This window comes from Ochlerotatus camptorhynchus, unplaced genomic scaffold (assembly GCF_037179485.1).
Source record: "Ochlerotatus camptorhynchus isolate MF236.1 unplaced genomic scaffold, CSIRO-AGI_Acam_v1.1 ptg000024l, whole genome shotgun sequence".
Taxonomy (NCBI): Eukaryota; Metazoa; Arthropoda; class Insecta; order Diptera; family Culicidae; genus Ochlerotatus; species Ochlerotatus camptorhynchus.
In genome coordinates this window covers 2,077,781-2,091,166 of record NW_027040516.1, presented here as the reverse complement: position 1 = coordinate 2,091,166, position 13,386 = coordinate 2,077,781, and the positions used below count along the sequence as shown (strand labels likewise).

At 37.2% G+C, this 13,386-nt stretch overlaps 1 protein-coding gene across 1 annotated transcript in view; it reads left to right on the top strand.

Moving 5' to 3' along the window:
* Window positions 1-3,089: 3,089 nt before the first annotated feature.
* The window catches only part of MFS3 (major facilitator superfamily transporter 3), a 66,765-nt gene continuing 56,468 nt past the window's right edge, over window positions 3,090-13,386 (top strand). Inside the window, exon 1 of the mRNA XM_065229347.1 lies at window positions 3,090-3,381. Coding sequence (XP_065085419.1) covers window positions 3,339-3,381 — 43 coding nt within the window. The 5' untranslated portion in view covers window positions 3,090-3,338. The remainder of the gene's footprint in view (window positions 3,382-13,386) is intronic.

Here is a 13,386-nt window from a genome sequence, read left to right as displayed (position 1 = left end):
ATTTTACGCATAATTTTCGATAACTTTGCATATGAAAACTTTTTTCCTAAGTCCAGCCGTTCTCAAGTTAATGCGAATTAAAAAAATATAATTATAACAATTTTCAACATTTTAGGCCATTTTCAAATGTTTGTCGAGATGTCCAGCAACGAGATTTTTTTTTCATGATTGTATATTAAAAAACAAACAATTCATTCTCAGATATGGTAGCTGTCAGACTTACCCGTTTATATCTAGAGGCAGAGGAAGAGAAGCATTTCTTCAGTCTGATCACGTCGACGTTGGTTCCTATTTGCAACTCTTAGACAACATTCCGTTTGTGGGTTTCGTTCTTCACCATCTCGCCGGTTAGTGGCGAGCGTTGCAGCAGAGGATGAGGAAGAGAGATCCGTAGCGGTGGAGGTGGAAGCAGTAGCAGCAGGAGTTCTGGCAGCAGCAGTGGCAGTAGCAGCAGCAGGAGCAGTAGCAGTAGCAGTAGACTTGGCAGTAGACTTGGCAGTAGAAGTGACAGCAATGGCAGCAGTAATAGTAGTAATAGTAGTGGGAGCATGAGTAACGACAGCAGCAGCGGTAGTAGCAGTAACAGTTGCAAAAGTGTCGGTGGATGCATTCGAAACGGAACTTGCGGTATTTTGGGTAGCTGTGAGTTGGTTCACAGAATTGTTTTCCACGATAGGTGATAGAGCAACCAGACCATCCTTACCAGCTGATGCGTTCTCCAACCGTTATTGCAAGGAACTGTCCAGGATTTTCCGATCAATACTCGAATCGAAATCCACAACAGCGCCAGGAAAACAACCAGACAGTAATTGCTGGAGCCGATTGGATGCCGATTCCCTTCTGTTATATGGCACAGTCGATAACATTGTATTGAGAACTTTCAAATTTTCTCCATATTGTCCTATGCGGAAGTCCATGGAATCCAAACGTATGAAAAGATCCCTCAAAGTTTTCAGTAGCAGTGTCACTCGATCCATGACAACAGGATTGAAATTAACTCGGCATATGTTGCAAAACCACAGTAGTCCAACATTCGCCGTCCAGGCTTTGTGATTCGTCGCGTTTAATCCAACACAGCAGGGATGAAAAATAAATTAGCGCATGATCCACTGCACAGGACGATCTTATCCGTGGGTTTAGTAAGATTGCCACAAATTCTACAGGGATCCATGATCATCAAATTCACCCTACGTTTCTGCAGCACACTTTCAGATAGAATAGATTTCTATCTGAAAGTGTGCTGCAGAAACGTAGGGTGAATTTGATATCCTGGTAGGGATTACCAGGAGAAGTATGTACATGCAGTTGAGAACAAGAAATAGCAATACTTAGAAATCTACCTTGAACTAGAAATGCACAGCACAATGGCTAGCTAGGTTTCCTATTCAATGGCAAATAACCGTATCGCTCAGAATCCACAAAAGCATCCGACCAGAACCAGAATCTAGGCGAGTTGATGTTTACCAACTTTTGACACCGTCGATATACACAACAACAGCTACTTTTTTCACGCATCAGCACCGTTTGCACTGTTTAACTTGTAGCCAGGACTGGCTCAGGTTGAACAACACGACTTCCGAGACTGTCGTATATAGACACCTTCGCTATCTTATCTATTCGTAAACAGTGGAACGTGAGAATAACTAGAGCAAAACAGAAACAGTGAATTCTAGTAACTACCTAAAGAGCAACTAGCACAGATCCGGAGAACTTTGAGATTTTGGCGTAATTGATTTTGTAAACAAACACGTTAATCGCCGATTCCTCGCGAATTAAAGCTCAATCTAAAAAATTAACAACTCAAACAGGTAGACGAATAATTCCTCTATCATTTAGTATAGTTTGTTCACGAGAAATCGGCGATTGACTTGTTTGTTTACAAAAGCAATTACGCTCAAAGTTCCCCGGGGATACAGTATGAGTCAAAGTAGATAACGAGTAATACCACCGATCGTTCTCAAAAGAAAAAAAACAAACACTCCTGGCAACGATATACCACTGTCAATGGCGACAGAATAGAAGCAGGGAGTGAATTATCAAACCATTACACGATTCATCACTGAAGTTGCAGTCCAAATGGTAGTAGACGATACTACTACCACAAACGAAGTGACAGACGGAGTGGCTCGAAAACTTTGGTGACTAACCTGCTATTGCAGTGTACCACATGGCAACCCTACTACTGGATTGTACTTTTCATTTTCACCAAATGTATTAGAATGTTTTGGTTCTATCTCTTTCACTCTACTCAAAACTGAAATGCATAAAAAAATGACAAAATGATACACTCTTTGCACACTGTCAAAGAATAATTGTACACAAAATCAACTTTGTTCAAATCAAAACAAAAAACTAACCCATCTGGTGGATGATGGCACAAGCTTTTAAGAAAATTCTAATACAGCGAACTACATTATTTTAATTGATTTCTTCGCCAGTTAGTCGTCTGTCACTTCGTTTGTGCTACTACCCGGAAATATTTTTTTTATTTCGTGATAACCTGTAAGTTATCGTTCGTTGTGTACGGTCGAGATTTTGTGTAAGAGATTCCATGAAAAGTTCATCAATGACTGCCGAGATCTTAGCATGCATAGTTCCATGCCTCGCTTTGCTTCTAGCATCCAACGACAATATTTTAGAAAAAGAAAATAAAGAGATTTCCATTTACTTTAACATCCCATTTTCCAACAACCACCCTAGCCTCGAACCACCACATGCAACATCATTTCAATAACACGCCGTTTGTCCTAAATGCTCTCCCCCTGGCTCTCCGCGAGAAAACATGAATGACGGAGATCTCTCCTTCTCTGCATCACATGGGTCCGTACGCGCGATTGAACGCACACCCATCCACATCTGCCCACTCTCTGTGTGCATCAATGTGTTGCTTGCCCACCATGCTAGACAGCATAACACCCGCAACCTCCGCACGCACGCCGGTCTGAAGCAATGTGAGCGAGCATCCCCCGACGAAAGAGACGCGCCGTTTTCCATCAACCATTCTCTCGCGAACCGCGTCGGCAGTAGGACGCAAAACTGGTGTGAAGCATTACCGCGTGGCGTGTGGATATATCTACATATAGCAGTGACAAACTTACTAGCTGTGTGCCTGTCTTGGTCTTCTGAGTTGCGAAGAAGAACCCCAAGTCAAGAAGTGCTGTCTCCTTGTGACATTCGACCGCGCTCGTCGCGCGGGGAAAGTGATACTGAAAGTGAACCTTTCGACGAACGAGTGATTTCGAATTTCGCGATTGAAAATTGTGTTGCATCAGTGCGAGTGTGTGGTTTTGAAAATTTTAACGCTTCCATAAGGATTACCGCAAGGAACGGCAGCAACCATGGGCGATCACGCTGTACCAACGAAGGGAAACGTGCTGGGATGTAAGTGTATATGTGTGTGTGTGTGTGGATTTGGGCGAGGAAGAAAAGGGCTCTTTATGCTTTCCAAAAAGGTCAACGCGTCCTGAGAAGTGTCCGAGTTGTTTTTTTTCCTTCCAAGTAAAACGGCTTTGCATTTCCATACGGTAGGATGCTGGGAGTTTGGTTTCAAGGCTAAAAGGCTGGGTCGGAAAAGTGTTGTCTTCATTACTGTTGGCATCGACATATGAAGGACGTCTGCCAACCGAGCAGCAGTGCGTGCGGTAGTTTAACATTCAACTTTTTGGTAAAGGTCATCGTTTGGTGAAGTACGATGGAAAATTGACGGCGTAGGTGGTGGCAAGCGGAACGGAGTGGATTCGAAATACAAACACCGCTCAAAAAGAAGAAAATTGTTCCACTTTCTCGACCTTCGATTGGGAAAGAATGTGAACGACGTTAGAATAAGTCAAAGGAAGACGGATAATTTGTTATTAATTTCATATTTAGCTATTTTTTTTTACGGAATGTGGTGATGATTAAAAAGTATTTAGAATTGATAGATAACGGAATAAATATCATATGGTGCATCTCAGAGTCCCTCGTCAGCCTAGAAGGAGCAGAGATTTCTCGTCTTTATGTATTCGAGGTGATAAGATTTTTAGCAACAAGCTACCAAACTTTTAATGTGATACGTTTTCGATGGATTAGAAAACATCACCTTGATCATGTTCATACTCTCGGATACACCGTTCGAAAAATTCATGTTAATTTCTGCGAGATATAGCGCACATTAAATTAACGCTAGATGTGGCATAAATTTACCCGATATTTCGTGTAAATTTAAGCGCAATATCATATAAATTAGTAATTTTGTATGCAAGCTTGTAAACGATTTTGCTGTTTTTGCCAAGTATAGCTCAGAATTAAACGAAGGGAGATTTTACGCGTTAGTTAAAATTCAGAATATTTTTCTGTGTAGCATCTATTGAACAGACAAATTTAAAAAAATTGAATCGATATGAAATTTTACTGGTCGTCACAACTGAAAATAACAATAGATTATTTCTATTTGTGATGACCAACTTAATATCAAACATCCACATTCCACATTCAGAAGAGGTATTAAATATTTAATATTTTGAGAAGAGATAGTAGAGATCAAATTTAATTCTGTTTATAGCTCTTCCTTTTTGTGAATTTTATGTAGTATGAGGCAGGGCTGTGGAGTCTGAGCCAGAGTCATCCAATCGGAGCAGTGTTGTCATGGTAAATTAAGAGCTGGTTATTAACTGATTTTCCATATGTGCGCCCCCTTTTAGAAGCACCCATGAATGTAATTAAACAATGAAAACTGCATTTACACATAATTCATACCCTCTCATTGATACAGGGATATGGGTAAAACAGATTATCTGCAAACTGCTGGCCACAAATCTTAAAAATTCAGACTACTAAAATATAAAGATTTCCATTCATAAAATATAATCAGTTTGGTTTTTTTTCTGTCAATGTTAACGGAACTGCACTTAAAATGTTTCAGCTTCATCTTCATCTCCAGCTTTTCTGGAGCTTTTGCTTCTCAGAACTTTTCTGAAGTTCTCAAAGTTACAACTGACGGTTTTCATCTTCTACATCTTGAAGTTAAGAGAAATGGATTTTATTATGAAGTGGTTGATTTAAACAGACCGCCATCTTTTGATTTTAACCGGTTCCATGATGAATTTGAAAACATATTGTCGGTTCAAAACACGCGTTCTCGTTTCTTCGTTGGTGATATGAATATTCCCATCAATTTATCAACTAGGGTATAAAACCCTATTAGAATCCTATGATTATGTTTGTTCAAATACATTTGCAACTCGACCAATTAGTAAAAACATCTTGGATCATTTTGTATGCAGTAATGATGATTTGGGAAGCATAAGAAATGATACTATTTTTACCGATGTGAGTGATCACTTGCTAGTAGTTTCTTCCCTCAAAATTAAAAGACCTAAAGAATGTATTGTTTTAACTAGAAAAATTGTTGACAAAATCAAGCAAAATAATCTTTTCACTCGTTTTTTGAACGATTTCGTTTGCAGTGACGATGTGAATGATTCAATCAACACTTTAACAAATACATACAATAGATTTTTAGCCCAATGTACGAAAACTAAAAGTGAACAAGTCAAAATGAAATCTGAACATTGTCCTTGGCTCAATTACTACGTATGGCAATGGAAAAAACTTAAACACAAATATCTTAAAAAAGTTAAAAATGATCCTTACAATAACAACTTGAAGAATTTGTTGAAACATGTGTCTAAAAGAACAGATGATGCCAAAAAAGGATGTAAAATAGATTATTATAAAAATTTGTTAGAAAGTAAAACTTAAACGAGATTATGGGCCGTTCAAAACCAGTGTCTCGTTTTGAGCTTAATAACAATGGTTCAAAAACATCTAAAAATTCTGAAGTTTGTGAAATTTTCAATAATTTCTTTTCCCAAATTGGTTAAGGGAAGCAAGGTTGGTTGCTGATAAAATTCCGAAAAATAACTTAAATCCTTTGAAAAACGTTACTCGATTGGAACGTTCTGTCTTTCTGAGACCTGCAAATCTGAATGAAGTGACAGGAATTATAAACGAGCTGAATGTAAAAAAAGCAGTGGACCTGATAATTTTCCTGCTAGTGTCATAAAAAGTAATGCAACTAAATTTTCAGACATTCTTCAATCAAATACTAGTACAAGGTACATATCCTGAGAGTCTCAAAATAGCAAAGGTAACTCCTATATTCAAATCCGGAGACTCGTCTGATCCCTGTACTTTTCGACCTATCTCTTTCTGTCTTTAGCAAAATTTTTGAAAAATTTTTGATCAATAGGTTAGTTAATTTTATGAATCAATATGATATTCTTTACAAATTTCAATACGGTTTCAGAAAGGGATGCAGCACTTCTACAGTCATAGTAGAACTGGTAGAGTACCTATCTAGTAATATTGACAGTAAGTCCGTTGTTGGTGGCCTCTTTATTGACCTTAAAAGGCGTTCGATACTCTGAACCATACCATTCTTTTGGTTTGGTAGAATACTAGAGGTGTAGCAAATGACATTATTCGTAGTTATTTAACTAATAGGCAGCAATATGTAGCTATCGAGGATTCAAGAAGCTCTTTGTGAACGTTTAATATTGGTGTCCCTCAAGGCAGTAATATTGGCCCTCAATCCTTATTTACATAAACGATCTTGGGAATCTGTCTCTTAAAGGAATACCAAGGCTATTCGCTGATGATACAGCAATCTTCTACCCAAGTCAAGATACTTCTTCCCTTATTTCTAGCCTAAATGATGATTTGCGAATTCTCATGAGGTTTTTTGATTAAAATTTATTATCTTTAAATTTGGTAAAGACTAAATACATGTTATTCCATTCTCTACGGAAAAAATTCCTCCACACTCGAATTCGTCTGTTGGACAGACAATTGTCGAAAAAGTGTTCAAACTCAAATATCTTGGTCTAGTTTAAGATCCTGTGCTCTCTTGGGGTAGTCATATTGAACGCATTCAAAGTAAAGTTTCATTACTTTGTGGTTTAATGTACCGAGTTAGACATTTTGTTCTTCGTGGTGCACCCCTTAAATTTTATTTTGGGTGCATACACTCGCATTTGCAGTATCTGATCATTGTATGGGGCCATGCCTGCAAATATGAACTTAAAAAACTTCAAATTTTGCAAAACAGATGTTTAAAAATTGTGTATTCACTATCACGGTTATATTCTACACTTCTTCTATACACTAACGTCATGCAAAACGCTTTACCAATACGAGGGTTGTGTGAGCTACAAACATGTTTATTTATTTATGATATAATAAAAAATCCAAACATGCATCATAATTTGATTTTACCTATTAATTCTCATGCTCACAACACGAGATATGCAAATAATTTAGGGCGAACTAGATGTTTCAGTAGTATTGGTCAAATGCGAATATCTTGTTACGGCCCTTCTGTATATAACACACTGCCAGAGCGATTGAAATTCATCAACAACAGAATGTTATTCAAAACCAGTTTGAGAAAGTACTACAGATCTAAATCTGTATCAACCGCAAAAAAAATCAATTGCACTCTATAAATGTTATTCAACACGTTATTTTAAATATTGTTAAATAGTAAATGTAACCATCTAAGAAAAAGTTTTTTAATTAAGTTTTTCTGGGATCCCTTTAAAGAAACATAGTTCCACTGGGCTTCCCTTCTTTATTTAGTTTTTGTTTAGTGTTCATCACTTTCGTGCACACACCAATGAAGTTTATGTTTATATGATTGTATTTTTATTATTTTTTTGTATACCTTACGTTAAGTTGATGATGAGTCCACTACCAGGGGGCTCAAAAGAGCTTTTTGGTGTGGGGGTTAGTGGTGGGCAAAAAAAAATAAAAAGAAAAAAAGTTTCCCTTTAGATTTTCTAAATTTCACTAGAGTTTTATGAACTTCCCTAAAATTCACAAAACTCCTTTATGTTGCCGTTTTTTCCTTTAGTAAAAATTAAATGATTAATGCAGTTGAAAGATTTACACTGAAGTTCTTGAATTGTTTTAGAAGTTCAGGTAACTGCACTTAATTAAAAAAAAAATAGAACTAATTCTTTAAACTTCATCGAATGTTTAGACTTTCCTGAGATTTTCGATGCCTCTATGAAGTTATTGAAACTTTTTTAAAGTTCTCCAAACTTTCCTAAAGTTCTCTAAAATTTTCAAAAGTTTTCTGTACTTAGCTAAATTTCTCACGACCTTTTTAGGAAATCCCGCATATTTTCTGAAGCCTTTTTTTCTGTTCGGGACATAAAAGCTAATGCAGCTAGTTGAATTACTCCATCACCATTGAGAAATGATGACGTCTTCGGTTTTGATACAGTTGTCATTCTTGCGTTTATCGCAAAGAATCGATTCTAATTGTAAAGTCTCGCTATTTATACACTTCGAAAGGCGCGCCCTTTGTCAGTCAAAATTGGATTCCTTTTTTTTCCTTTGGTTTGTTTTTTCCGTCGATCTTGTTTTCCGTGCTGAGCACCAATTCTACCGACGTGCCAGGAAGGCAGCTCCCACACTTGGACCCTACCTATCGACCCATCAACTCATGAACCGGGGACCAACGGCTTTACTTCCCATCCGAAGGAAGGCGTGATCAGAGATGTTATGCCTCAGAACATCCCGGCGGCGCCGACTGGTATTGAACCCCGGCCTGCTGGGGTGAGAGGTAATCACGCTTACCACTGCACCACCGTTGATTGGATTCCTTAGCAACAAAATTAAGCAATGACACCGATAATGACCATACATCAGAACCCTAGTCTTAACCTCTTCAAACTAGAGAACAACGAATAAATATTAGGAATCACATAGATGAAGACCAACTAACACATTTTTTCCTTGTGTCAAGATCATCCTCGGTGTCACTTTCAACAAGGCATAAAAAATAACAGACTAAGATTTGTTCCTTTAATTTCTGAAAAATCCTGTTTCCGTCGTTTGAAGTCCTTTAGCCTTCCCTGAAGTTCCCAAAATGTTCCTGATGATTTCGAAATTTCCGTGAAGCTTTTCAAAATATCTAATCCGACTAACAAACAATTTTGCAGGCTAAAAGCTGAATAAATACAGGCTTATTCAGATCTTCAGTTTGTTAATGAATTGTTGCTCAAAGTGTTGGGTCCTAAGACAACAAGACCTGAAATTTTTTTTGTTTCCCTGAAGTTTCATTAATTTCCTAGATGTTCTCGGAATTTTCTTAAGCATCCGGAAATTTTCCTGATATTAATGGAACCTCCTTGATAACCCACCGTTTTCCTGATATTTTCAGAATATTTAAAAAAAATCAAAATTCCTCATGATTCCTCATAAGTGTTTTGATATAGCTGGAACAACTCGGAACTTTTCTAAAGATAAGGACTTCTCTGAAAATCCCTGATTCATGTGGGCGCCTTAGTGGAACAACTGTATAAATAATAAGAGAAGGATTAGTAATTTCCATTTAATTCCACCAACTTATTTGATAATCCTTGACACATACGGTTCTGGAAACTGCCATGAAGTTATTTGAATTCCTATAAAATATTTAACACATTTTCTTGAAGTTTAATCCGCAATTTTCCTAAAACTCTCAAAATTTTGAGAATTTCCTGAGTTTCTGAGATTTGTACTGTAAATTCATGTTTAAATTAATTTTACTGTAAATTCATTGACGTTAATTAAACTTCCTTGAGATTCTCGGATCTTCTTTGATATTCTCCGAGCATTCCTTAAGTCCTCGCAATTCTCCTGAAGTACTTTTCTGAAGATCTGAAATAAATGGAAATATCCGAAAAATCTTTAAACATCCCTGAAGTTCGGCGGACTTTCCTGAAATTCGACGGACAACCCTGAAGTTTCGAAATAATTTCAAAAGTTTTTTCTTTATTTTTCTGGACTTCCTTTAAATTCCCGGAATTTTTTAACACTCCGAACACGGTGGGTAGAAAACTTTACGCCGACTACGAAGCCTCTGAAAAGCGTGTAACGGCAAGTTTGCAATAACATAACTTAGCAATTTCTTGATGAATTTCAGAAATGGTGGTACCTCTAGAATTCCTCGGGTCTGCAAATTATTTTGATCTTAAAAAGATTGAAGATAGGGTCGTCTACTTTTTTTAAAATCGAAAAGAGTCGTTACACGTTTTTTAAGATGTGTTTATGGGTTTTGCAAGTGGCTTAAGATCAATAATTTAGATATGTGTCCCATGTTACTTTTGGACGTTTTTCACTTTTGTTCATAAAACAGTTCTTTTTTAGGTAAACTTTCGAATGAAAATAGAAAAACATGTTATTTGTTTTGGGCTTATTTAAAAACAACATAAAGTCTAATTGTCCCATGTTGAAATTCTACGCATGATTGTCCCACAAAGATTTTTTTTACTGAATCTTTTATTGACGAATAGATTTGAGTACATGAATGATCGAAACAGGATTTATACCATAAAAAATCTCAATGTGTCATTTCGGAAAGTAGAAGATTTATTTAATAATGAAAAATATTAAGAGAAACGGGAATTCATATTAAAACACCAGACTATAGTTTAGATTTCAAACTGTGCATTATTAGAGTAATAATGTGCAATTGATAAGAAGCAGTTCTTGAAATAAACCAAAGACAAAATAACATGATTTAAAATGCAATTTTATGTAGCAACGGTGCATAAACATCTTCCAATATTGGCATGATTAAAAAAAACATATTATTGCCTAAAAACAACTCGAAGCAACGCAGTTAACAATGATGGCACTTTCTGTCACTTGATGTGTTCATTCATCAATTTGATAGCTGCTACCATATTTTGTAGTTAAAATAATGTTCCTGTTGACTGATTCAGAATATCCGTTATAGAATCGTCCTTTCGTAAATTTAGTCATTAGAATGTTCTCAATATACTGCCGTGGATGCATTTGGTTGAATATAATGGAATCCTCACTGTGTATGTTAACTTTTCCAAAAAATTTCTTGAAATCATCGAAGTCCACGATCGACAATCTTATTGTGTTCTACATAGAGCATTCATTATTTGTTTCTCAAGATGCCCATACTTATATGCTTTATAGATGTAGCAAACGACGATTGCAGCAATGTCAACGCACTTATTGTTGGTTTCAGTTAATGATGCAAACCTATGAAAACTATCCACTTTCAAAACTTCACGAAGAACTCAAGCACGCTCATGTAAACACAACCACAACCATAGGCTTAAAGACGTCAAACACAACGTGGCCATCAAAGCAACACGGAAAGTAATAGTTCTTAGTGGGACTGATATGCGAAGAATTTTCTACTTCATAGTAAATTACTCGGCATAACAGTCCCACTGAATTGTTTTCGTATAAAAATAGGTTTAACTAATTTCATTGACGGTAATTTCTGTAGTTTTCACTAAAACAAATTGATTTTGATGAAATATGAACAATGCACAAACTTATTTTAACTTATATTTCTTCCAACAAGCAGAAATGATTCGAAACATTATTCGCGATTTTCTCAGATGTTACTCTTAGAACATGGGACAGATATGCGTAGAACGGCAATTTAATGGACACAAATGTTCATTATTAGCCAGAATGCCGTCATGGTTTATATATATGGGTCCTAGAGACAACGGAACGGTCCTCAAAAAATACGAAACATCCGTAAAAGTGGTAAATTCACGAACGTGATCCTGTAGCTCCGTGTTTTTTTTCTTTTTCGAAAACATTAGGCATTGCGATATAAGAAAGAATTAGGGGTCGTGACATAAACATAGACCTGGATGGCCATGGGACCGTCCTTCGGAAGATCCAGAACATTCGTAAAAGTGGTCAATCCACAAAACTGATTCTAGAGCTCGTGACATAAACATGGACCCATGGCCATCGAACCATCCTCCGGAAGATTCGGAACCTCCACAAAAGTGGTCAATCTATGAAACTGATCCTGATCCATGAACTGTGACGTTAGAAAGAATTTGGGGTCGTGACATAAACAATGACCCGATTAACCTTGGGACTGTCCTCCGGAAGATCCATTAAAGTGGTCCATCCATGAAACTGATCCTAGAGCTCCGTAAGTTTTATTTTTCAAAAATATTAGGAACTGTGATATAACATAACATAAACATGGCCCGGATGGCTATGGGCATCAGTCAATCAACGATACTGTTTATACGATTCCTCAACATTTTTGTAAATAAAGTTTTCAGCATCAGCTGAAGATTTAAAAATGGCTGAAGCTTAGCCAAATATCTTGAATGGAGCCAGCTTACTTTAGCTGCGTATGTGTGTCCATGCACATTTAGCAATACAGTTGAATTCGTGCAATCTGGTGATGTGGAGATCTAGGCCTCACGTATGCGTTGGTTTCATGAAATTAGCACTCTTATGGATGTTCCGAATCTCGCGGAGGATGGCCATCCTGGTCCATGTTTATGTCACGACCCCAAATTATTTCTTATATCACTGTTCTTAATATTTTTTGAAAAAAAAACTGTGGAGCTCTAGGATCAGTTTTAAGGATTTAGCACTTTTACAGATATTCCAGATCTTCCAAAAGATGGTCTCATGGCCTTCCAGGTCCATGTTTTCGTCAAGACCCAATTTTTTTCTATTATATCACAGTTCCAAGTGTTTTAAAAAAAAACCCGCGTAGTATTAGTTTCATGAATTGACCACTTTTACGGATGATGCGGATCTTCCAGAAAATGGTCCCATGGCCATCCAGGTCCATGTTTATGTCACGCCTGCAATTTCTTTCTTATATCACAGTTCCACGTGTTTTCGAAAAAAAAACTGTGGAGCTCTAGGATCAGTTTCATGGATGGACCACTATTACGGATGTTTCGGATTTTTCAGAGGATGACCTCAAGGCCATCCGGGACTATGTTTATGTCACGACCGCAATTTCTTTCTTATATCACAGTTCCACGTGTTTACGATAAAAAAAAAACTGTAGAGCTCTAGGATCAGTTTCATGGAAAGACCACTTTTAGGGATGTTCCGGATCCTCCGGAGGACGATCCCATGACCATGTTTTTGTCACGACCCCAAATTCTTTCTTATATCACAGTTCCAAATGTTTTCGAAAAAAAAACGCGAAGCTTTGGGATCAGTTCATGGATTGACCACTTTTAGAGATGTTCAGGATCTTTCGGAGGACGGCCCATGGCCATCTTCGTCCATGTTTATGTCACGACTCCAAATTCTATCTTATATTACAGTTCCAAATGTTTAAAAAAACGCGGAGCTCAAGGATCACGTTCGTGAATTGACCACTTTTACGAATGTTCCTGATCTTCCGGAGGACCATTCCGTTGTCTCCAGGATCCATATGTAGGAACCATGACTGTATTCTGGCGAATTATGAACATTTGTGCTAATTAATCTAAGTTTTAGATCTTAAGCCACTTGCAAAGCTCATAAACACACCTTTAAAAAAACGTGTAACGACTTTTTTCTCTTTAAAAAAAAAGTAGACGACCCTAT